The 26,540-nt window shown below is 43.4% G+C and overlaps 1 protein-coding gene across 3 annotated transcripts in view; it reads left to right on the top strand.

Annotated features, from left to right (window-relative positions):
• The window catches only part of VWA3A (von Willebrand factor A domain containing 3A), a 2,208,650-nt gene that overhangs the window by 854,358 nt on the left and 1,327,752 nt on the right, over nucleotides 1-26,540 (top strand). For all 3 annotated transcript variants that reach the window (XM_044089639.1, XM_044089638.1, XM_044089640.1), the window contains one exon: nucleotides 3,632-3,770. In XM_044089639.1, the coding sequence (XP_043945574.1) occupies nucleotides 3,632-3,770 (139 nt within the window). The remainder of the gene's footprint in view (nucleotides 1-3,631; nucleotides 3,771-26,540) is intronic.

Here is a 26,540-nt window from a genome sequence, read left to right as displayed (position 1 = left end):
CTTTGGTCTCACCACAGCCCCCAGGGTGTTCACCAAATGTTTGGCGGTAGTGACTGCTCACCTGAGAAGTCTAGGATTCCAGGTGTTTCCATATCTAGACGACTGGCTCCTAACTGCCACCTCCAAGCATCTACTATTGCGGAGCCTACAAGCCACGATATCTCTGGGCAACTCCCTTGGAATCACCTTCAATTGGCCAAAGTCTGTGTTGCTGTCATCTCAATGCATAAGATTCATTGGAGTAGAGATAGACTCAAATCGAATGCGGGTCTATCTACCTACAGACAGGATACAAACCATACAGGCTCAAGTTCGAGCCTTACTTCCCAGATCCAAAGCCCCAGCCAGAATGGTACTGCAGCTATTGGGATCCATGTCCGCCACGGTTCTTCTAGTTCCCCTAGCAAGATTGCACATGAGAATTCTACAGTGGCTTCTTTCAGCTCAGTGGTCCTTTCAGGAACTCCCTCTGTCACCTCATATGGATCACGGAAAACTGCAAAACAGGACCTTCGCTGGTGGCTGGTGCCCTCCAATCTGGATCAGGGACGACCCTTTGTTCCACCTCCTCCTGTGGCCACGTTGACCACGGACGCCACCCAGATGGGGTGGGGGGTCATTCCCTGGGCAGGTCAGTCCAAGGCAAATGGCACCCAGAGGAGACCCTACTTCATATCAACATCCTAGAAATGAGGGCGGTGCTTCTGTCCCTTCAAGCCGTTCACGATTACCTCCCTCAGGGCATAATTGCCATTCATTCCGACAACATGTCAGTGGTCTGGTACCTGAACAAACAGGGAGGGACCAGATCCTATCCCCTTTGCAGAGGGGCCATGAGAGTTTGGGAATGGGCAGTGTCGACCAAACGCTTTCTAGTGGCTACTCATATTCCGGGCAAGTCCAATGTGATAGCCGACAGACTGAGCAGAACTATCCTCTCTCCACATGAATGGTCTCTGAACATTACAGTTGCAAATCAGATTTTCAGCAAATGGGGAGTTCCGTGTTGCGACCTCTTCGCGACTCCACTGAATGCGAAGTGCAAAAAGTTCTTCTCCCTCACCCCGGCTCCGGGGAAGAACCCTATGGACGCACTAGCCCGTTCGTGGCCCACCGGCTTGCTTTATGCCTTTCCCCCAGTTCCTCTCCTTCCCAGGGTGATCCAAAAGGCATCTCTCTTGAGGAGCAAAATGATCTTAATTGCTCCTTACTGGCCTCGTCAAGTATGGTTCCCCTATCTCCAGAAATATGCTCTGGAAGGTCCATGGTTCCTGGATCAGATCCCAGACCTATTGGTTCATCAGTCGGGACTATTCCACCAGTCCCTGCACACCTTAAAATTGACAGCTTGGCTCCTCCTCTTCCGACTATAGTCAGGAGTCATACCTTGGATCCAGAAGTGGTACACATTTTATCTTCGGCCCACAAGTCTGCTACAAAGAAATTGTATTCTAGCAAATGGAAAAGATTTGCTATTTGGGCTCAACTCCGGGGTCTGGACCCCATCACCATTCCGGTATCAGAAGTACTGAAATTTCTAACTTCTCTCTTCAATCAAGGTTCTTCAGTCTCTACCATCAAGGTTCAATTGGCAGCTATTTCCAATTTTCACGAATCTATAAATCCACCTTTAATGAGCAACAGATTGTGTAACACCTTCTTGAAAGGTGCTGCGCTTTTAAGACCTCCGATTTCTCATCCTGCTCCTCCATGGGATCTCGATGTGGTGTTACGCGCCTTAACTTCCTCCCCCTTCGAACCGGCAGCGACATGTGATTTAAAATTTCTATCGTGGAAAACTGCCTTTCTGGTGGCGATTACTTCTGCCAGAAGGGTTTCAGAGCTTCAAGCTTTGTCTGTAAAACCTCCGTACTTGGTTTTTCACAAAGACAGAGTATCTCTCAGGCCAAATCCATCCTTTGTCCCTAAAGTGTGTTCCAGTTTCTGTCTACAACAGTCATTAGAACTTCCAGTCTTCTTTCCGAAGTATTCTAACAAAGCGGAATTCATATTCCACACACTAGATGTTCACAGGCAGTTGTGTTTTTATTTAGGTAGGACCAAACAAACAAGGAAAACAGATCAGTTGTTTGTATCCTTTGCGGACAATAAATTAGGCAAAGCCGTCACAAAGGTCACTATTGCCAAATGGATCAGGGACTGTATTACTCAAGCTTATTCTTATTCTAATAAAGAGCTTACCACCGCTGTCAAAGCTCATTCTACAAGAGCTATGGCTACTTCTACAGCATTTCATTCTAAGCTTGCCATTAGTGACATTTGTGCTGCGGCTACATGGTCTTCCCCGCACACTTTCATTTCCCACTACAAATTGGATGTGGCATCTAGAGGACGAGCTTCATTTGGTTCCACAGTGCTCAGGAGTGTTTTCCAATGAGCCACCCAGGATTTAGGTGCTAGGGACGCTGTCCCATCAGTATTGAATGTAGGCGAGATAGGATCACATAACATCTTTTAGTTATGTACTTACCATAACTTTAGATGTTTGGGATCCATCTCGCCTACATTCCCAATAACCCACCCTCCTTCCCCCTTCCTTGGAGATCAGAGGATATCAGAAGGTCCGAATCCTGTTGTTTCATCTTGAAACATCTGACAATGTTATATAAACAAGTTGTGCATGTGTGCATGAATGCGGACAAACAAAATCTGGGGGACTAGTGGTGGTGCATCCTGGGATAAGAAATAGCTCAGCCAATAAGAGGCCTCGCTCTATAGCATAGCGTGCCGAGTCGGAGCCGAGGGATCGGCTCCGAGCCCATCAGTATTGAATGTAGGCGAGATGGATCCCAAACATCTAAAGTTATGGTAAGTACATAACTAAAAGTTAATTGCGTTAACATATCCAGCACTCTATTAAATTCAGCCCTAGTGACCGGCCCATTTTCGTCTAATGCTTTGAGCACCTGTGGGGTGTCAATGAAGTCGCTCTGCACCACTTCTTCCTCCATGGAACGAGTCAGAAACAGGAACACAGAAAAAAAGGAGAGCTCAAAGCCAAAACCAAGTGAAAAATACGATCCAAAGCAGCGAAAAGCAGCAAAAAACAGCGAAAAGCCAGAGGTAATCTCCACAAAACGTTTATTCAAACACAGAACAAAAACTTCATCCAAATCCTTTTCTCTCAAGCGCTTTCGCTCAGTACAATACTGAGCTTATTAAGATAGCAATGCAGGACAAAATAGCCTTATTTAAATGTCTCCATAGAGATCATGTGATTCCTTAATTAAACTCAATCAAATTTAATTAATTGCTGGCTAGTTTAAAAATAAACCACACAATATTGTATAAAATATAAAATACATCATATAATCACATGGTCTATTCATTTATTTATAAATTGGTTCTTTTTTGGTGAATCTTTTACACTGATGAAGGCTCTGTATTGAATTAGCCAAAACCGGTCTGTCAAAAGAACCAAAATACTTTTATTAAAGTATTCTATGTTACAATAAGGTGCCTTGTATGCTGGTCCTTGTTTTTTGTTTGGATTACTGTTTCTCTTGGGATCTTGCAGCTGCCGTACCCGCAGAGTTTGCAACACTTTTATATTTTATATGGATCCCAAAACAAATGTATACATACTGTATTTTTTTTCTTTTTGATCTAGATTTCTTCTGAGGTTGCAAAGATACCACCTACTCATTTTCTTCCACGACCCCCAAATCATGATGGACCTCTCGGTATTGAAATGCCAGAATTTCAAGCCAAAACATCAGAAGACTGGCTAAAGAAAAACAGTCTGAAAGGTATTTATAGTGCTGGTTATCTGGTCATTATTTTTTGACTAGAATAACATTTTAGATGCCTGCTGTACATTTTAAAATCTAGTTTATTATGAAAGAGTCCAATCAAGTAGATTTAGCAGATAAATGTAATAACAGCTGCATAAAACAAGGATAACAGCTGTGTTCATAGTTTGGTAATAAAAGACTATGCAACAGTAAACCACTGTACCGTATATAGTTTTTTAATCCTGAGCATCTTTTTGTTGCAACGAAATAAACCATATAATAACAACATAAAGGAGCCAGTGTCAACTGGCAGTTATATTTTAATTTGCATTTTATTTTCAAGACTGTAATGTCATATTTAGTCTTTGTGAAGATAGTTGCTAGTTATCTACCCACCTATTACACAGATACATTTTGTAAAATTAATTATGAGTCTGATGTGAGTTTTCATTTCAGCCTCACTGATGGGTTCGGATCCGATCCCTCGGATCCGACTAGGATGCTATACAAGCTCGTGGCAATCTTGAACTCTCGAGCTTCACCCTTACCCAGAATGCACCGCCCCTCATTTCCTTAGGTCTTGTTTACCGCTTACAGTGATAAGATGTGGTTGTCTGATCTCTTGAGCAATTGGTAGAAAAGTAGTCAAATTACTTACTTTAATTTTCTGAATTTCTTCTTCTATTTTTATAGTTGAAATTTAACCCTTACTGCTCTCTAGTATTCTATATTACTATTGTTATTAATCCCTATCCCTCAACGTTCTTCGTAGCCTCAAATACCATTGTTGGTATTCCCTTCCCCTCTTATGTTTCTTTTTTTCTTTACTTCTTTCTTACAAAAAAAAAAAAGAAGAGATTTCTTCTAAATAACATTGTTGCTGTTTTCTTGTACTGAAACTATTGCTGACAAAGGAAAAAGCCCTGCAGTGCAGGGTTTAAAAAGTGTCAAAAATATGGTCAGAAGATTCCCGTTTCAGATGCTCACACTTTGTGTCTTCTGTCTAGGTTCTCATCACCTCCAAGAGAGGTGTGCGATCTGCCATGCATTTAACCCAACAAAGTTGGCAGATCACCAAAATAAACTAATTATAAAAGGACTTCTACCCTCGTCCTTTGATGATGCCATATCTGGACCAGCCAAAGGAAAAAAAGAGAGAAAAAGCTAAAAATTTAGCTCTTACATTTCCCAGCTCCTCTTCTACTTCATCGAAATCAGAAAAAAACAGTAAAAAGGCCATCCTTGGACCCTATGAGGAAGAAGCCTAAATTCTCAGATCCAGCTCTCGTATTGTTTCTGACAAAGTCAAAACTCTCCCCCTCAGATCCAATCATTTCTTTGGATCCAAAGTTTCTGAAAAAGAAGGATTTGTTGTATCCAAAGACCACAGATCTTAACTCCACCTTACCTAGAACAAGATATTCTCCTTTGATGGATCCTTTTTCATCGAGGATGCCATCCTCCTTTTTGGAAAGATTAAGTCCCCATCTACTCTGTCTACACATTCAAACAGGAGCCTAACTGAAGAAGATGTAGAGAGGCTAGTGAGGAATTTGTTCTCGGTGCAGAGCCAGTCTGCCCCTTTTTGGCTCCTACCCCATTGGGTCAGGAAGCCCTAGTATCAGAAACCATTCCACCGTTAGTTCTTCCTCTGACTCTAGCCCAGGTCTCGGAGCCACCGGATCCAAGTCTTCCAGCTCCATCTGCTTGGGATACAAGGACCTTACTGTCCAAGGATCTGAGACTTGCTCTGAGCTCTTCAATCCAGTTGGATCTGGAGAGCTTTCAGACTTGTTTCTGTCCCGTCGGGTCCGAGGTGCGGCATTCGATTCCGGGAACTTCAGAGCCTTCTCTGCATCTCAGAGCTTTGGCGATGGTCATTTCAGGTCTGCTTCAGCCTCAAGGCAGATATCCTTGCGTCAACTAGGGAACAAGCAGCAATTCAGATATAAAAGCTGTTAATCAAAAGAGTCATTCAAGAGGTCTCCTCAGACCAGAAGGGATCCTGAACTTACTCAAGATTCTTTTTAGTGCCAAATAATACAGGGGACTGGAGACCAGTTCTGGATCTCAGCAACCTGAACAACTTTGTTCAGAAAACAAAGTTCTGGATGGTCAAAATTCAGTCTATACTTTCTTTTCTGGAAAAAGATGATTGAATTTGCCCAATAGAGCTCTAGGATGTGTACTATCACATAAAGATAAACATGTTCCAGGAGATTTTTACGCTTCCAGCTAGGAGCCAGTCATTACTAGTTCAGAACACTGCCCTTTGGTCTCACTACGTTCCGGCCCCAAAACCCGGACCACTCCACAAAAGGAGGGGGTGTATCCATATTCATAAAGGATACTCACACCTCCAGGTTGGTGGCAACGCATGAAGCTTCGGAAACCATCCAGGTGCAACTAACCATAGGCAAAACTGCTCTACAAATTGTAGCATGCTACAGGCCACCCTCTCAAACTCAGGAACCCCACACAGCCTTCCTGAAGACACTGGAGGGTATAAATGTATCTCCAAACACCATCATATTGGGTGACTTCAACTACCCGAATATAGACTGGGAACATTACTCAAGCCCTAACTTTCTAGCCCAACGGTTCCTGGAGTTCATAAATTCAAATGCCATGGAACAGCTAGTCACTGTTCCCACGAGAGGAGAAAATATACTAGATCTCATTGTCACAAACATGGGGACAAAATGCTCCACACCGAAGTATATCCCTCATTGGTGAGATCTGATCATAAACTAATCTCACTGGAAATCCACATCCCGCCCCACCCCAAACAAAAGACCATAGTGAAGAACTTCTCTAAAGCAAACTTCACACTACTCAAGACTGGTGTGGTATCCTTCAAGGCCCCTGAGTCAGAGGAAACCACAACCCAAGCTGCGGAAGCCCTTACAAATGCCTTCTATGAACACCTCCAGGACTGCATGGATCAGGCAATCCCAAATAAAACCAAGACTCTTTCCACAAAGGGCAAACGTCCAGTCTGGTGGACCCCAGCCATTAACAAACTTTACAATAAGAGGAGAAAGCTATTACATGATAGAACAAAATCCATAAAAGGGAAGTCACCCCTGATCATTATTAGTAAAAAATACGAGCACTCATAAAATCAACTAAGGCCAATTTTGAGAGAAAAATTGCCATGGATTCAAAGGACAATCATAAGGCCTTTTTCAGCTATGTTAGGAACCTGGGTGGAAACTCACAGATATGCTCAGAATTAGTCCAAAATGATACAAAAATCACTGAACCCACAGACATTGCCAACATACTGGCAGACAGGTTCAGTGCAAACTTCACCCCTCTCCCCTAAAGGAGAGATAACTATCCCAGCCGAGTGTAGCCTCCCGGACATCTCAAATGCGCAGGTGAAAGCTGCTCTCTCTAAAGCTAAAAACACAGCATCAATGGGACCAGATGGTGTCCCGGCTGTGTGCTACACGAGCTAAATGAGGAATTAAACCCGCACATAAGGCAGCTGTTTAATCTCAGCCTTACCACAGGATACGTGCCCAAGGAGTGGCGTCGGCAACTGTGGTCCCACTCCACAAAGGTGGCCTCACGGACCCTGGTAATTACCGCCCCATAAGCTTAACAAGTCTAGTCTGCAAAGCTATGGAGAGGATCATAATGGAGCTCATAAACAAAGATATAGGGGACTTGCAGACATTGGACCCGACCCAGTTTGGCTTTGTCAAGGGAAGATCATGCCTTTTGAACTTGGTCGACTTCTTGAAATAGTCACCAAGGCCATTGATGAGGGAAAGGCAGTCCATACAGCCTACCTTGACCTTGCAAAGGCTTTCGACACAATACCCCACTCGGGTATTGTAGAAAAACTTACCAGCTTAAATGTAAACCCATATGTCACAAGATGGGTTGCAAACTGGCTTAAGGACAGAACCCACAGGGTTAGAGTTGCTGGCGCTGTGTCAGACTCCAAGCCGGTCACAAGTGGTGTCCCACAGGGCTCGGTCCTTGGCCCCTATTGTTTGGCATCTACTTCTCAGAAGTACAGGCCAACATGGGAGGACTTTGGCTGACAAAGTTTGCAGATGACTGCAAACTGGGCGCCATAGTGGAAAGTGCATCGGACACGGATATCCTTCAGAAGGGACTCACGGAAACAGATAGCTGGTGCCAGAGCCATGGCCTGAAGTTAAACGCCAAAAATGTATAGTCATACCCTTCGGGAAAAACAAGGTAACCCCAAGCTACCATATAGGTGGCAATCCACTAAGCACAGAAGAGGTTATCAGGGACCTGGGGACCCAGGTTGACAGTGGCCTTTCTTTTGACACTCACATTGCTAAAGTGGTTAGAAAGACCTTCTACATTGCCCACCTGATCATGAAGGGATTCACATCCAGATCTAGTGAGGTCATTGTTCCCCTGTACTCTTCACTTATCAGACCAATGATCGAGTACAATGCCCCATTCGGGATGTATCTCACCCAACATCTGCAGCAATTGGAGAGACCCCAAAAGTTCCTCACCAAAAGGATAAAGGGACTCCAAAATCTGTCATATGCTGCCAGATTGAAGAAACTCCAGCTCTATTCAGTCGCATACCGCCTGCTCAGAGGTGACATGTGCCTGACATACAAGGCCATGTCCAACCCGAATTAATGGACATGCTCCACCTCAAAAATCCAAATCCACCAAAACCACTAGAGCAAGCGACTTAAACCTTAGCACGGATATAAATAGGACGTGCTGGAGGGATAGATTTATCACTCAGAGACTCCCTATACTGTGGAATAAAATCCCGGTCCATGTGAGGCAGAGCACCTCGCTGACTCTGTTCAAGAGAAATCTAGACCTGTGGATGGGAGATCGTAGGTTTACCCCGGGAATCATCTCTGGGTCACTGCTGGACAGAGGCATAACAAACTAATGGGCACAGTATTTTTTCATATAAGGGGTGGCGTAAGCCACAATAATTTGGGCTAGGCTTATAAATGCCTTAGGGCAGATAGCCTAGTATAAACCTATGAACCTATGAACTACAGCCCCCAGGGTGTACCAAATGTATGGCAGTGGTAGAAGCTCACCTGAGACTGCATGGATTCCACGTGTTTCCTTATTTGGACAACTGGCTCATCTCCACCATGACCAGGCATCAACTCATCATGGCAAGGGAAAATGTAATTCAAACTTGTACCTCTGTATTAATAACCATAACTTTCAAAAAGTCTCAGCTTCAACCAACTCAGGCCATAGAATTCATTGGAGTACTTCTAGACATAAGGTCTACATTGACCTCTCTCCAGGGTTCAAACCTTAAGATCACAAGTAAACAAAATTCTTTGTAGTACATCAGTTCCAGCCCGCCTAGTCCTATGAGTGCTGGGATTGATGGCAGTGGTTATTCTCCTTCTACCTCTGGCAAGGTTTAACATTCTTCAGTGGATGTTGGCATCTCAATGGTCCATTCTACAGTTGCCCCCATCTGCTCATATAATAATAACCAACTCATGCAAAAAACATTTGATGTGGTGGATCCAGTCGGATCAACTTCTTCAAGGCCAGTTATTTGCCCCTACTCACCCCAAGGTCATGGTGACCACGGATGCTTCCCAGATTGGGGGGTGGGCATTATCTGGGAAAGATAGTCCAAGGCACTTGGTCTCCTGACAAGGCCAAGTTGAATATCAGTGTTCTAGAATTGACAGCAGTGCTCTTAGTGTTGCAAGTCTTTCAGGAAGCTCTTCCTTCAGTTACAATTGCAATACACACAGACAGTATGTCACTGGTTTGATACATCAACAAACAAGGAGGAACAAAGTCATACCCTCTTTGTCAAGAAGCACTAAAGAGTTGGCAATGGGTAAGCTCTTCCAACCGCTTTCTTTTAGCAATGTGCATCTCGGGGAAATCCAACATGTTAGCAGACAAAATGAGGAGATGTATTCTATTGCCTCATGAATGGTCCCTCAACCAGAAAGAAGTAGAAGAGGTTTTCTGCACATGAGGTCAGTCTTGCTGCGACCTTTTTGCCTCTCCCCCTAAACAGCAATTGCATCAGCTATTTTGCCTTAATTCACCCACAGGGGAGTCACGGAGGGATGCTCTTATTCATGACTGGCCCCCACAGGTTACTGTATGCATATTCGCTGATTCCTCTAATACCAAAGTTCCTACAGACAGCTGCCAGACTTGAACAGCAAGGCGATTCTCATTGCCCACTTTTGGCCTCAACAAATTTGGTTTCCCTTCCTTTGGCCTAATGTGATCCATGAACCCTGATTCTGGACCGAGCTCTGGACTTGTTGTCTCACCTGACAGAAATGACTCATCCAGCCCCCCCAAACTTTTAGCTGACAGCTTGGCATTTCCATTTCCAGTAGTAGCTAGACAACCTATGCTCTCTACCCCTGTTTGCCAATTTTTATTATCTTCCCTCAAACCATCCACAATCAAATTTATCATAGCAAATGGAAAAGATTTGTCCACTGGGCTCTTCAAAATAATGTAGACCCCTTTGTGGCTCCGGTTCATTCTGTATTGGAATTCTTGGCGCTGCTACTGTTTAGTCAAAGGGCCAGCTCATCCACAACCAAAGTTCAACTAGCAGCAATTTCCAACTGTCACACTGGCCTGGATGGCTCTTCATTTGCATCACATAAACTTTGTAAGACATTTCTAGGGAACTCTTCTCTTGAGATCCTCAGTTAGCAATCCTACTTCACTGTGGGATTTATCCCTAGTACTGCAAACCTTAGTCCTTCCTCCCTTTGAACCTTCAAGTACTTGCGATCTGAAGTTCCTTTCTTGGAAGATGCTGTGTTTCGTAGCCATTACGTGTGCCAGAAAAATTCTAGAAATTCAGGCATTGCCTGTGAAACCTCCTTACTTAATTTTGCACAAAGATAGAGTTACATTGTGAACCAATGTATCCTTTTTGTCCAAAGTGGTTTCAGACTCCAACATTTACCAATCTCTCAAACTAGCAGTTTTCTTCCATATTTATGCTAATAAAGGAGAATACTTGTTACATTCACTAGATGTTCACAGACATTTGTTTTTATTTGCACAGAACAAAACACTTCAGAAATTCAGACCAGTTATTTGTCTCTTTTGCTGAAAGAAAGTTGGGTAGATCAGTGTCTAAAGTTTCTCTATTCAAATGGATAATTAACTGTATTTCCTTCCTTTATAATAAGTTAAACTTGCCTCTCACAAAGCGAGTACATGGCCACTCTACAAGATCATTAGCAACTTCCTCAGCTTTTCATTCAAGAGGATCCTTGGATGACATTGACTTGGGCTTCTCATATCTTCATATCTCATTAAAAACTGAACTTAGTCTGTAGGGGTAGGGCATCATTTGGCTCAATGGTGCTGAGGAATATTCTTCTTTGAGGCCACCTGGGGATTCGGTGTTTGGGCATTCTGTCCCATCAGTGAGGCCGAAATGAAAATTGATAACATCAGATAAAAAATTTATATACTCATGATATAATGTTCCATCTGTGTTGTCCATTTTCATTTCTGCCAAACTTTCTCTCCCATCAACTCCCTTCCTTTATATTCTGGATCAACGGGTAGATAGAGCAATTCTTCTGTGAGGTATTCCTCTTGTATTAATGGCTCCAGATATGGATTTGTCCTTCCTTCCACTGTTATACTACTCCTTAAGCTTTCCGTAAGATTGCATAAGCTATTTATTTCTATGGCCTGCAAACAAGATCTGAGGTAATGAGGGGTGGTACATTCTGGGTAAGGTGAAGCTCGAGAGTTCAAGATTACCACGAGCTTGTATAGCGGCCAAGTCAGATTAAAGGGATCAGATCCAAATCCACCCCTCAGTGAGACAGAAATGAAAATGGACAACACAGACGTAACGTTATGGTGAGTACATAACTTTTTTTGTCTAATAAATTACATTCATTTTGTATGAAAAATGCAGTTTTGAGTAATGGGCACATAAAGACTGGGTTTGAATATATGCTATGAGATGCTTTCTCCCAGAAAATGTTACTAGTAAACTGTTCAGGTCATTATCACACTTTTATTCTGAGGAAGGGGAAAATGAAAAAAAAAATTAACTCATACTCATTATTCAACAAATTATTTTGTAATCTGGAGCAAGATATTTTGGAGGAAAATGCTATTTTCTATAAAAACAAACTAATTCATTGTGATAAAAATGTAGGCTATTCCAATTGAAGAATTGAGGAAACGAATTGATGAAGGTAATCACACATTATTATAATAAAACAGGATGACTCAGTGATTTATTATTTGCAATCACTGTCTTTATTTTGCATGCACTGTCTTTTTGCCATGAAGACCTTGGTTTGGATACATACCAGAGTGTGAGAAGGAGGGTAAACAAGGGAGATATTCACCTTGTATCCTTACATTCTATCCTTTACTTACAGTTTGCTTCAGTTTTTTTTAAGCTGCTTCACCTGAAACTTTCTCCCACATTTCCATCTGCCTCCATTCATCATGCATGCATGTATTTGCTTTGTTGTCTTCTTATATGGGTTCATGGACTGTATTACATTTTTGATGCCCACCTGTGAATTATAGCTGTGCTATTTCTGTCTTACAGAAACCTCTCTATTTGTGTGCTTCTGTTTTGGATATTTCCTTCACAGATGCTTTATTTAACATTTTGCACACTGGTGTTAAGCTGTCATGTTGTTAACAATATCACTTTTATTACCAGATTTATTGTTTTCCTTTCTTTCGACATTTTATTATTCATTAGCTCTTGCATAACTTTAATTCATTAATGAAAGGTAAGCTCTAACATCAAGGACCCTCCTTGATGTGTCCTCTGATTGGGTTCATCCCTGTCATTATCACCACCAGTTACTATTTACAATCTTTCTTGGAAGATCCAGCACTTGGGTGTGCATGTGCTGAGTGCTAATACATCATCTGACACCATGTGCCAACTTTATAAACGTTTCATAATTTGTTCAAGTGATCTCCATTTCCCTTTTTTTCCTTGCTGCAAAATTTGAATCATGATCCTTCTTTCTTTGTTTATATTTGATAACCGGGTGAATGAGCTGGTCATAGAGACCCTTTTCAGTCACAACTGAAGCCAATTTGGCAAGGACAATACTGAACAAAATAATATTGATTCTTAACATATATAAATAGCATCAACTATTAACAAGGATAGTATTACAGCAGGTACATGAAAATACTGCACTAAAGGCATTAATATATATATATATATATATATATATATATATATATAATGTTGAACTAAAGACATTTCTTTACACGTTAACTGTGATAAAATAAAAAAATCATAATTAACTTTAACATAATAACAACATTAAGTAGTACATAGCTATAATGAGGGCAAATAAATGAGACAACACAGGAAAATTATGCTTTAAGGAATACCAAAAACAAAATGACTTCAAAATAATACTGATACCCTGGGTCTATGGTACACAATAAGCTCCAGAGCCAGGCAATAAAAAGAATCTTTATTAAAATAATAAATGTTAAGCACTTTCATTTATTCAAATTATTAAATTAAAATTAAAATTATTTAAATGTCAAATAAATAATAAATAAATATATCATCATACCATTCTTCAAAAACACGACCCCTAATGACCACATTAACAGCAACCCCATAAGCACACAACCTGGGGTGAGAGACCTGGGCACTCAGATTGATAACCTCACAACCTCAACAACAGCCTCACACACACATTCAACCTGACTTTTCACTTTCCATAACAAGATATAAGCATGAAATCATTTGTACACTGGAGCTTTTCTCCCCGGGCCTCCGCTGAAAAAGGGCTCTGTCCCAGTCGGACTATCCCGGTCAACAAATGTCAAATAAATACATATTGTTTTAATAAAGATTCTTTTTATTTTCCAGCTCTAGAGCTTATTGTGTCATAGACCCAGGGTATCATTATTATTTTGAAGCAAATAAATGCGAGTCAGTAATACAGGTTGTTAGCATAAAGTATTAATTAGGTAAGGTGAGACCAAATAAAACAGTTATTGGGTCATAGTATACAGTGACATAAATTGTATGAATAGATAGAATAGGAAAGGGGTGATTTAGATAGTGTTATATAAGGGGGGACTAGGGGATATTCTACACTAGAATCAACAGTCATGATACATAACTGAAAGGAATAGAGCAAACATGCAGAATAATAAGCAGTCAATACATCAGTGGAACTGCAGAGAGAGGGTAAATGTTAGTAGCAGTGGAAATAATTAGGAGAAACAATTAGTAAGTTCATCCTACATCACCATGTGCATGTTTTTCTTTTGTAAAGGCTGTTTTTCTTTCTTTCTTGCTTTCTTTTTTAAAGTTATTATGTTTTGTTTTTTTCCATATATTTTATGTAATATTGTTCCATGAATCATGTACAATTTAAAAAAATGGCTTTTTCTGTAGTAATGAGTGAAAAAAAGATACGAAAATTATGCAGAAGTGGCATCCTGCAAAGCATATGCTTGGTGTAAAAATAATAGTTTGGATTTTAAAGGGATGAAGTAGCACTGGTATGTAAACATAAAGAGAGTTAAGAAGAAATATTGCTCTGCAAGTAACTGGCAGGCAATGTGTTTTATTTTGCAATAACTGTCACTGGACTAAGAAAGATGTATAAAATGTAATATTTTATTCTCTAGTACTTAAATGGATTTAGTGTTTTCAGTTGGTAGCAGTGAAATTATGGGTAGACCATGGTCAGTTCTTGGGAGTAATACATTTAATAATTAGGAGTAAAACAATTGAGATTGATTTCATAATATCAGGTATAATCAGAATGGAGAAACTGTATGCTATTTTTAACTACTTTAACACTTCGCTTACCTATGCTTTGGTATGATATTGGAAGGACAAATGTGAGTCCTGATGTAGAGAGTTATGAACAGTTTGTATGGTACGGCGTGTTCTACAGGTAACTTTGCTGTCTGCCTATAGCATAATATTTAGCTGGGTAGGTTCCATGAGAGATTGTTGATAATGAAAGAATAAGGGAAGTTCCAGCACTGTGACCTGAAGAAATGCCTATTGATATGGTATCAATGTCTGATAAGCAGTTATTACCAGAATCTGTGAAAGTGCAATTGGTTAGTTAGGATTGGAACCATTGTGTAAACTCAGTAGGTTGGTTAGATAGGATTAGCATCCTTACATAATTCATTAGATTTCTGCAATCACAAACAGTCTATCTGGCTATCAGATTACTAGCCAAAATTCACACTGCAACTGCTTTTACAGACTTGGTGATGCACACAACATCAATCACTGTCATAAGTGCCGAAGCTTCAGCCTTGTCAGTCAACAACATTGGAGTGAGAAACTTCTGGTTTACCTTGCAAGCAAAGGGATGTCACCTTTTGAGAGTTTCTTCTATGGGATCAGTGGAAGAGCCCCTCAGTCTAAGGCATCAGTCAGAGCATGTCCGTAAGGACCAACGCTCAGAAGGGAGGTTTCACCTTAGCCATCTTGGCAGTAAGCTTTGTCATGCATCCAGGCCATCAGAAGGTGAGCTTATTCTTGACTAGCGAAGTTATGAGATCTCACTAAACCTCTGCTCCTGACTCTGATTTTTGCATATGAATAATGGTATGAGCACCACCTCTTGTTTTTCAATGGCTAGAGATCAGGATTGACCAGTCTGATCCTGGGAAGCAGCTTCTTCAGTCATGCAGTCACAGATTGTGGGTACCTGTGGCAAGGGTCTCCTGTCCTTGTGTTCCATTCTGGACCAGCAGGGCCTTTCAGACTCAGCTGGGAGGGGGGTCTTCCTACCCCAGTTCTCACAGATGATGGCCTAGATATCTGGCAGATGTTTGCTGTCTGGTAGCAGCTTTATTTACTGATGTGGAATAATAAGAGAATATGGCATGTTGCCAACACTGGGCTGGAGTGTAGGCCTCTCTCTTCCATGTGCCATTTTTGTTAAATGATAAAGGGCAAGGCTTTGTAACCCTGGTGGCACCCTAGCACTGTTTTTGTGGTTCTAAGAAAATGGATGTCCTATACAAGTTTCTAGCAGACTGGATCATGTAGTCTGTCAGCAAACAGATTCTTGTCCCAGAGACTTCCCATACTCTGGAACAAACTACCTATCTGTATCAAACAAAGCTACTCATTAGCACTCTTCAAGAAAAATCTTGATGATTGGATGGGAGATAGGAAATTCACCCTGGGGATCACTTCTGTGGCTCTGCTTGACAGGGGCACAGGAAAATAATTTTCTTGAGTGGCAAAAGCCAGGGTACTGTTTGGCTAGGCTTATATAGGCCCTAGGGCCAATAGCCTAGTACCTACCTATGACCCTAAACATTCTTTTGCTGATTCCAAGGTAATCTCTTCGGTCTAACAAAAGTTCTGCACCACCATGACATCAGACAAGGAGTCAAAGGTTATAGAGTGGTGTGGAAACAATTTACTCTTTTGTCATGTCGGGGATTAAAGTCCTCCATTATTATTCTTATCTAAATTCCAGTCCTTACTTGTGATTTAGGCATTGGACAAGCTTGAAGTCTTCCCTGGGTTTTGGATGAAGGAAGATCTTGTCCAGAACTTGGAACTCAGACACAATATCCTGGCTGTTTAGGATAAAAGGTAAGTGCTCTTACAGACCTTGGGTCGTCTGACTAATGACCACTTAACGAGAAACAGGCCTTCACCACTTTGGATGACTTTTATTATGCTCCATCCCAGCTCTCCCCAACTTTCAGACATAGCTATTCCACCACCAGAATAAGTCACTTAGTATCATAGGAAGTTACTGGGCTGTTGGCCATGAGGCTTTTACAAGCCTAGCCAAGAGTTTAGTCCATGTTTAGATAGGTCAGCATACAAAGCCCCTGTCCAGCAGGGACACAGGTGGAATCCCAGGTGTCTATTTTCTGTTTCCCATCCAGTTATCCAGGTTGCACTTAAAAAGGGGTAATGAGGTGCTCTGCTTGACGTGAAGAAGGAGTCTATTCCACAGATGGGGGAGACTCTGGGACACAAATCTGTCCTGCCAAAAAAACCTATTGATGTCACAGATCAGGTTGAGGTCACGCATGTGGGTTACTCCAGCGGAGCTTGACTTGCAGATATGCATCAGTCCCTTCAAGTTGGGGTCTGAGATTGCTTTATATACCAGACAGAGGTCACCTTTGAGGAGTCTGTATGAAACTGAGTAGAGGAGAGGGATAGGGCTTTTAGCCTATCTGTGTAAGGCAGCTATTTGAGGCCCTGGATTCTCCTGGTGAGAAACCTCTGTGGTCTCTCCAGCTGCTGCATATGCTCTGTGAGGTACATGCTGAAGGGGTGTTGTACTCAATAATTGGCCTTTTAAGGGAAGAATACAGGGATGTTATGACCACCTTGTCTCAGGGTGAGATACCCTTACTTATGAGGTGGGCCATGTAGAAAGCTTTCCGTACAACAGAAGCAACATGGTAGTCAAAAGTTAGGTTGCTGTCAACCTGGGTGCCCAAATCCCTCATGACTGATTGCATGCTTAGGACATGGTTATTAATGTGATAATGTATGGGGACGTCACTCTTCCCAAAGCGGATGATGTTACATTTTTTGGTATTCAGCGTAGGGCCATGTTCCTGGCACTAGCCATTTGTTTGGGTGAGACCCTCTTGGAGGATGTCCACATCACTTGGGGAATTGATGACCATACCCAGCTTACAGTCATCTGCAAACTTGGTCAGCCATAGCCCACTGGTTTTGGCCTGCACCTCAGAGAAGTATATTTCAAATAATAGAGGCCCCCAAGACTGATCCCTAGGGTATGCTGCTCATTACGGGTTTACTGCTTGAGATGGCTTCCCCTATTTTGATTAGGTGGGTTCTAACAGTGAGCCTGTTTGCTACCCATCTGTAACATATGGATTGATGCCTAGTTGAGAAATTTCATCTATTATGTCCAAGTGGGGAATAGTGTCAAAGGCTTTGGCCAGGTCAGGGTAGGTGGTGTGCACCGTCATCCCCTCATCCATGGCTTTGGTGACTGTCTCAAAGAAGTTGACCAGATTTAACAGACATGACCCCTCCCCCTTTGACAAAGCCAACTGTGTGGAGTCAAGTGTTTGGAGAATGACAATGTCCCTGTTAATGAGGTCCATGATAATCTGTTCCATGGCTTTGCAGATCAGGCTAGTTAGGCTGATGGGTCTATAATCTCCCAGATTGGTGGAAGCTCTACATTTGTGTAAAGCAGGAAAGTAGGTTAAGATTCACCACCACCGGCTTGCTAAAATGTATTTTATTTCCAATATAGCTATTCAGCTATGGCTCTGGTAGAAATAAAATTAAATAAAATAAAGCAAGATAAAATGGACGTCCCTCTCAAATGATAAGCGCTTTCAGCTAAGTCTTCATCAGATCCATTGTGTGGGTGGGAATTAAGAAGCCTTTTTATATATTCAACAAATGAAAAGAATCTTATCTCAGTTGTAATTTAGTATTTTGGCGCTTCTATTACTCTTCACAAATGTTAGTCTCCAATGTATAACACACATCTCTTTTCAGCAAATGGATTTGAAACTTACAGACACACCTTTCTTTAGGAGCCTATCCTAGGTCTCATTGCCTTCAGAATGGATTTAAATGGAACTACTGCATTAAGCCCTGGTGAGCGATCCATTCTCAGGTTTATTATCTACTTAGTTTCTCTTTGTTCCTTGATATTACATAAATCCCCTTTCCTTTTATTGGGATGAATAACTTCTAAAGCTTTAAATACAAATGAATGGGTGATGTTTTGTTTTATGTGTACCGCAAGTGCATTGTGTTTATCTTGATCACGAATGTCCCGTGCATGTCTTTGAATCCTCTGATGTAATGGGATCCTATCTCGCCTACATTCATAACTGATGGGTTTGGAGACGATCCTTCGGCTCCGACTCAGCCACTATACACTAGAACGAAGTCTCTCATTGGCTGGGCTACCCCTTATCCCATAGTGCACCACACCTGCTTCCCCAGATCTCATTTGCCGCTTTTCTAGCCGGATGTGGTCTCGACTTGGCTGGAGCTAAGTGTTTTTTCTTGACCTTTGTCTTTTTTGGACTGGGGTTTCTGTCAGAATTTAAACAAACAGCTGTTTTAACAGCTTTGTGAGCATTTGTGGTCAGTTTGGTGTAAAATTAAATTTTATTCTTTTTCGCGCTACTAGTGTACTGGGCAAGGCCCGTTTAAGTTAGAGGGCCTTTGACCTTATTGTATGTTTATCTAATTTTCTTGTTGTGTGACTGGAATAGTTTTCGGGCTAAGCCCGTTTAAGTTAGAGGGCTTTAGCCCACGTAGTTCCTTTCTCTGTGTTTTTGACCTGTTGTTTCAGGCTAAGCCCGTTTAAGTTAGAGGGCTTTAGCCCATACATTAGTTACTGTTTTTTTCTAGCTATCATTTACCTGTTTTTTCTACTGAAAATGTCTAAGGAGCAAAAATCAGGGTTCAAAAAGTGTGCTAAATGTAGTTATAAAATGTCTATTACAGACAGCCATGCTGTCTGCGTGTACTGTTTAGGGTCTAAACATTTACAGGATACTTGCAGTGTGTGTCACGCTTTTTCCTCCAGGGTTCTCCAGGAGAGAAAAAACAAGCTGATACTTAGAGGTCTGATTAAGCCTTCATTTGAGGAAGCTTTGGCTTCATCTCCAGCTTCTAAAAAGAAGAGATCATTGGCTCCGACCAGTCCGTCGGGCCCGACACCCAAGAAGCATAGATCGTCGGCTCCGACCAGTCCGTCGGACCCGACAGCTAAGAAACAAGGGTCGACTTCTTCCTCGGCTCCAATGACTTCGGAGCCGATGGCTGAAGGGTCTGCCTCAGTGCTTCTTCCTTCGGCTCCATTGGTGTCGGAGCCGCAGGTTAGTGCATTGAGAGGCCAATCACCTACTTCGGCTCCTTTGCTCTCGGAGCCGTTGGAGGTGTGCAGCTCAGACTCTTCCCCCTCGACTCCGGAGCCTCCTTCGGCGCTGACACTGTTGCAAACGGTCCCGGTCTCGGGTCCGATAGTGCTGGAACCCTTTCGGAGCCGATCCCCTGCTTTATCGGAGCCGAGGCAGAAGTCTTCTCGGCCCCAATCTGTTTCCTCCAAATCCTCTAGGTTGTCGGATTCAGATTTGGATAGGGTTATCCAGAGGCTGTTCCAGTCCCCAGTTTTTACTAAAATGATCTCGGCTCCAGCCCACGCGGCTTCGGAGCCGATTCCACATCCCATGCATCTGATTCCTCCTCCGACCCCCTTGGAGCCGTTGGAGTCGGTGCAGGTAGAACGCAGCGGAATCGTCCAGTCGGAGCAGGGACCCCCTCGGAGTTTCTCTGCTCTGACCTTCATTCCTACCCTGTCCTCGGTGTCAGGGTTTGGTACCGGGTCTTCCTCGGTGGGGGCCGAGGGCAACACTGTGGAGCTCGCCTCTTTGATGCCCAGTCTTCCCCTCGGAGCATCGGCCACAGGTATTCCCAGTACCGCCGTGGTCTCTCAGCAAGTGCCCTCTGCAGAGTCTGGAGGTCCTGCCTTTGAGGCCATGAGGAGTGCGCTGGCCATGACCTTGCCGGTTCAGCAGGATTCTACCTCACCGTCCCAAGTTTTGGGTACTGGTGCCTCTGGAGACATTCTTTCCCCATGACAGAGGGGCCCCAGGGCCTGAGGATACCCCCTTGGAGGGTTCCCTTCTTCTGGGGGGTCCTTCTGAATCTGCTTCGGATGAACCCCCAAGGAAGAAACTGTGTAAGAGGAAGCACGTTGATTCCCAAGATGAATCCGTCACTTCAGATACTGACCTCGATGATGCGGAGGGGTCCCCTAAATCGTCCTCGGATGACGTCTCCTTCTCGGATATCCTTGAGATCTTGAGACAGAGAGGCGATTGGCAATCCAAAGCCCCTACCGCTGAGGAGTCAGTTTTCCTCAAGGCCTTCGGGGCCCTGCCCTCCTCCTCCTGGGTGTCTCCACCCTTCGACGAGTTATTGAATCTAATCTCTTGGAGGGTGTGGGAACATCCTGATACGGCGGAACCGGTGCCTGCCAGGCCCAATAAGTTTCTTTCAGCCCCTCCCCAGAAGGAATTCCTCACTAAGGGTGTTGCAGTTGATGCTATGGTGGTGGCATCTGCCACTCAGCAGGATGTGGCAGAGGCTTCAACGTCTATTCATCCTCCTAATAAGGATTCTAGGAGCATAGATAGGTACGGGAAGCGTACCCTTTCTTCAGCAACCTTTACTCTGCGGTCACTGAACTATCTCTGTCATTTTACAAGGCTCCAAAGGGACCTCCTCAAGGAGTTAGGAGAGTCCCTTGCGGGTAACCTTCCTGAGGCGTTAGCACAGACCGTAGGCGCCCAGATGACTACCCTATCTTCTATTGTCAACTCGTCCATGAGGCTCATTTCCTATGCAGCCGAAGGGGCGAGTAGAGCAGCGGGCACAGGAGTGGCTCTTAGGAGACAAGCCTGGTTACGCTTGTGTCCACTCGCGGAGGCCTTTAAGTCTTCCTTCGCCGATGCCCCCTTTGATGGGTCTTCTTTGTTTGGACCCAAGGTGAAGGACACACTTACTCGGTGCGAGCAGGAGGGCAAGACCTTGACTGCCGTTGGGGCCCGTTTTTCCGCTCCCTCTAGACCTTATCCCAAGGCCCAGAGAGGAGGGAAAATGTGGTTCAGGAAATCCCAAAAGTTCTTCTCTACTCCACCGAGTGATCCCCCCTCCAGAGGCAGGGGGGGGGGATTCAGGAAGACGCCGCCCTAGAGGTGGCAGAGGCCCCCGTAACTCTGGAGACCGCAACTCCTTTCGTGGTTCCTCCTACCCTCAACATCCCTAGGATGTTGCCCGGCTGTGCTTCTCCAGAGCCGGTCGGGGGTCGTTTTGCGAAACACCCACAGGCTTGGGAATCGATAACTAAGGATCAGTGGGTGCTTTGCATTGTAACCGGAGGCTACCTCATCCCCTTTTTCAAGCCCCCTCCTCCTACAAGGAGAATCCCGGATGTGCCACCCAGTCAACGGGATCTGGCAGCCGTAGAAGTTTCAAAGCTGCTAAGCAAAGGGGTCATCCAGCCCGTCCCTGCCGACCAGATCGGGTCAGGAACTTACTCAAGATTATTTTTGGTGCCAAAAAAGACAGGGGACATAAGGCCCATTTTGGACCTAAGCTCTTTAAATCGTTTTGTGAAGAAGTCCAAGTTCCGGATGGTTACCCTTCAGTCCATTCTCCCGTTATTGGAGAAGGATGTCTGGATGTGCTCCATAGACCTCAAGGATGCTTACTATCACATTTTGATACGTCAAGAGTCCAGGAGTCATTTACGTTTCCGCCTAGGAACCAGTCATTTCCAGTTTCGTGCACTGCCCTTTGGTCTCACCACAGCCCCCAGGGTGTTTACCAAGTGTCTGGCAGTGGTGACAGCTCACTTGAGAAGTCTAGGATTCCAAGTGTTTCCCTATCTCGACGACTGGCTCCTCACTGCCACCTCCAAGCATCTACTGATTCAAGCGCTGAGAGCCACAGTAACCTTGGGTCTCTCGCTAGGAATCACTTTCAATTGGAAAAAATCTGTGCTGCGGCCATCTCAGCGTATCACCTTTATAGGCGCAGAGTTAGACACAAAAAGGATGCGGGCATTTTTGCCATCAGAGAGAATTCAGGTTCTACAATCACAAGTTCTAAATTTGTTACCCAAATCTCGAGTTCCTGCCAGACAGATTCTTCAGTTATTGGGCACGATGGCTGCAACTATCCTCCTAGTACTGTTAGCCAGGCTGCACATGCGGGTGCTGCAATGGCTATTATCGGTTCAATGGTCATACCAAGAACTTCCTCTGAACCAGCTAGTTCTGATTACGGACAGTTGTCGGGACCTCCGTTGGTGGCTATGTCGGTCCAACCTGGACCGGGGGCGTCCTTTCGCCCTTCAGCCCCCTGTTGCCACAGTGACCACGGATGCCTCCCAGATAGGGTGGGGGGGGTCATTATCTGGACAGGTCTGTCCAAGGCACTTGGCAGGATTGCGAGGCTCACCTTCACATCAATATCCTGGAAATGAGAGCGGTGCTTCTGGTTTTACAGGCACTTCATCATGCTCTCCCCCAAGGTACTATTGCGATTCTATCCGACAACATGTCAGTAGTTTGGCACATAAACAAGCAGGGCGGAACCAGGTCTTACCTCCTTTGCAGGGAGGCCATGAGAGTATGGTGCTGGGCCATAGCCTCTCGACGTTTCTTAGTAGCCACGCACATTCCGGGAAAAGCCAATGTGATTGCAGACAGGCTCAGCAGGACTCTTCTGTTGCCCCACGAGTGGTCCCTCAACAACAGAGTGGCTGCGCAGATCTTCGCCAAATGGGGTCTCCCTTGTTGCGACTTGTTCGCCAGCCCCAACAATGCGAAGTGCAGAGAGTTCTTCACTCTGACACCCTCTCAGGGCCAGTCTCCCAGGGACGCTCTAGCCCACAATTGGCCCCCGGGTCTGCTTTATGCCTTCCCCCCGATTCCCCTTCTCCCGAGGGTGATTCAGAGGGCTCTTCATGTCGGGTGCCACATGATTTTGGTCGCCCCACATTGGCCCCGTCAGGTTTGGTTCCCATTCCTTCAGAAGTATGCGGTACAGGGCCCCTGGATTCTGGACCCAGTGCCGGATCTGTTGTCCAATCAGTCGGGACACTTTCATCCGTCCCTCCGGTCGTTGTGACTGGCGGTTTGGTTACTCCACTTCCATCCTTAGTTAGAGATCTTTCTCTTTCTTCGGAAGTGATGCACTTCTTGTCTTCTTCCCACAAGCCATCTACCGTTAAGCTGTATTCCAGCAAATGGAAAAGGTTTGTTTGTTGGGCCCAGCAGCGAGGCATTGATCCTCTTACGGCCCCAGTTCCACAGGTCTTGGAATTTCTAGCTTCATTGTTTCATTCAGGCTCCACACTTAAAGTTCAACTGGCGGCTATATCTAATTTTCATGTTGCTATAGAGCCTTCTTTAATGGCTAACAGACTTTGCAAGTCCTTTCTTAAGGGAGCCTGGCTCCTCAGGCCTCCTATGGCTCATCCCGTGCCCCCTTGGGACTTGAATTTGGTTCTGGCCTTTTTAACTGCCTGTCCCTTTGAGCCAGCAGCCACTTGTGATATAAAATTCCTGTCTTGGAAAACTGCTTTTCTAGTGGCAATAACTTCTGCTAAGCGTGTTTCGGAGCTTCAGGCTCTCTGTTCTTCTCCTCCTTATTTGATTTTTCACAAAGACAGAGTTTCCCTTAGATTGAATCCATCCTTTTTGCCTAAGGTAGCGTCCCCTTTATGCATTCAGCAATCATTGGAGCTCCCAGTTTTCTTTCCAAATTTCTCTAATAGAGCAGAATATACCTTCCACCAGTTGGATGTTCACAGGCAACTGCGTTTTTACTTAGATAGGACCACTCAGACATGAAAATCTGACCAACTGTTTGTGTCCTTTGCGGAGAATAGGTTAGGTCTACCAGTTGCCAAAACCACCATTGCCAAATGGATTAAGGATTGCATCTCTTTCATTTATACCCAGTCAGGCACAGAGTTGCCTTTCCCACTCAAAGCTCATTCTACCAGGGCTATGGCCACCTCTGTAGCTTTTCACTCCAAAGTTTCAATAGATATTTGTGCGGCTGCTACTTGGTCTTCTCTGCACACCTTCATTTCTCATTACAAGGTTGATGTGGCTTCCCGAGGCAGAGCTTCATTTGGTTCCGCAGTTCTCAGGAGTGTGTTCCAGTGAGCCACCCAGGGTTTTAGGTGCTAGGGACGCTGTCCCATCAGTTATGCATGTATGTGAGATAGGATCCCATTACATCTTTTAGTTATGTACTTACCATAACTTTGGATGTATGGGATCCATCTCGCCTACATTCATACATACCCACCCTCCTTCCCCCTACCTTTTGGATTTGGAGAAAATATTGATCTTGCTAAGCTCTCCTCTGGAAGGGCTCTGGTTGGTTATAGTTATTGGTATGTGTTCTGTACCTGTATGTATGTATGAAAGCGAACAAACAAGATCTGGGGAAGCAGGCGTGGTGCACTATGGGATAAGGGGTAGCCCAGCCAATGAGAGACTTCATTCTAGTGTACAGTGGCCGAGTCGGAGCCGATGGATCGGCTCCAAAACCATCAGTTATGAATGTAGGCGAGATGGATCCCATACATCCAAAGTTATGGTAAGTACATAACTAAAAGTTTTAATATCTGATTAGTCTTGCCTACATAAAATGCAGAGCAAATTTTGCAAGTGGCTAAATAGACTAAATTAGACGTTAGGCATGTAGCTGTACAGTTCAGTTTGTGTCTGTAGCCAGTAATACGATGTATGAACTCTCGTTGGTGGTCTATAAGATGACAGGTTATACATTTTCCACATGCTTTGGTGCCTTTGCTTAATTCAGGTATTTTTTGGTCAAAGCCATCTTTATAACAGAGTAAGCTTTTCAAATTTTTCTTATTCCTATAGGTAAAATTTGGAAAATCTCCAACTACTGAACGCAACTTTTCATCCTGTGTTAGTATTGGCCAATGTTTTCTAATAATTTCACTCACTTCTCGATTGTCCGTAGTATAAGTTAGGAGGATCCTAGTCACAATCTTTTCAGTTTTTAAAGCTTTCTTTTGATTAGTAGCAGGATGTCTACAATAAGGTATCCCTTTTCTTGTTCTTATTGTATTAAGATCACATTCTGATAACTGCAAATCTTGGTGTGTATAACCTCTTTGCTGAAGACATTTGTTGAATTTCTCAACTTCCTTGACAAAAGTTTTGTCCTGTGTACATAGCTTTGATATCAGAGTTATTTCATTATGTGAGATGTTTCTGGCTATGTGGCATGGATGCATACTACTCTTGTGAAGATAATGATTTCTCCACGTAGATTTTCTGTGTATGCTGGTTTCTAATACGTTATGCTCAGATAGACTAATGTTAATGTCTAAAAATCAGTATGAGTCTGTGACCAATGGCCAGTGAACTTCAAGAAGTCCATTGTTTGATTTATATAATCCATGAACTTCACTATTTCTTCTTCTGCACCCTGCCACAGGATAAACAAATCGTCCACAAAATGACCATAAAACAAAATTCTTGTTTTCCATAGGTTCTGAACTGAGAATACCTTCCTTGATTCTCATTCGTTAAGTACCAAATTCTAATAGGTATTCGCACAGGGGGTGCCCATGGCTACCCCCCATTTTTGTAGGAATAAATAATTTCCATATATAAATATATTTGCATTGAGTATTAATTCCAATAATTCACAAAGTTGGTATGCCTTCTGAACAGAGATTTCATGGGTGACAGTGGACCTAATAGCCTCAATCCCATAATGATTTGGAATACTTGTAAATAGGCTATTTATGTCCAAGGTGACTAGCCAAAGGTTGGTTTTATCAGTCAATATGTCCATAGTGTTCTGTAATTTTCATAAAAAGTCTCCTGTATCTTGTAAATTAGTTACAAACTTTGGAACTAAACCTCTTAATTCTGACTCTACATATATTGATATAGTTTCAGTTATCCATCATTGACCTGCGACTACCGGGCATAGTGGGGGATTCATTAAATTTTTGTGTTTTTTGGGAAGTCCGCTAATAAGTGGAATTCAAGGATGTGGGGTGTAAAGAAATTCTTGTAATGACTGATTAATGATGTTATCCAATTGCATTTCTTGTAAGGCATTATTTACCTTTATCTGTCTGTCGAGCTTAGAATGGTCTATTTTTTCATATGTTCTTACATCCTGTAGCATTTTTCCCAGTGCCTGTTTATACCACACTGAATCCATCACTACAATAG

Source organism: Protopterus annectens, chromosome 12.part0 (assembly GCF_019279795.1).
Source record: "Protopterus annectens isolate FY-2018-M chromosome 12.part0, PAN1.0, whole genome shotgun sequence".
NCBI classification, from domain to species: domain Eukaryota; kingdom Metazoa; phylum Chordata; order Ceratodontiformes; family Protopteridae; genus Protopterus; species Protopterus annectens.
This window is presented reverse-complemented; position numbering and strand designations above follow the sequence as displayed.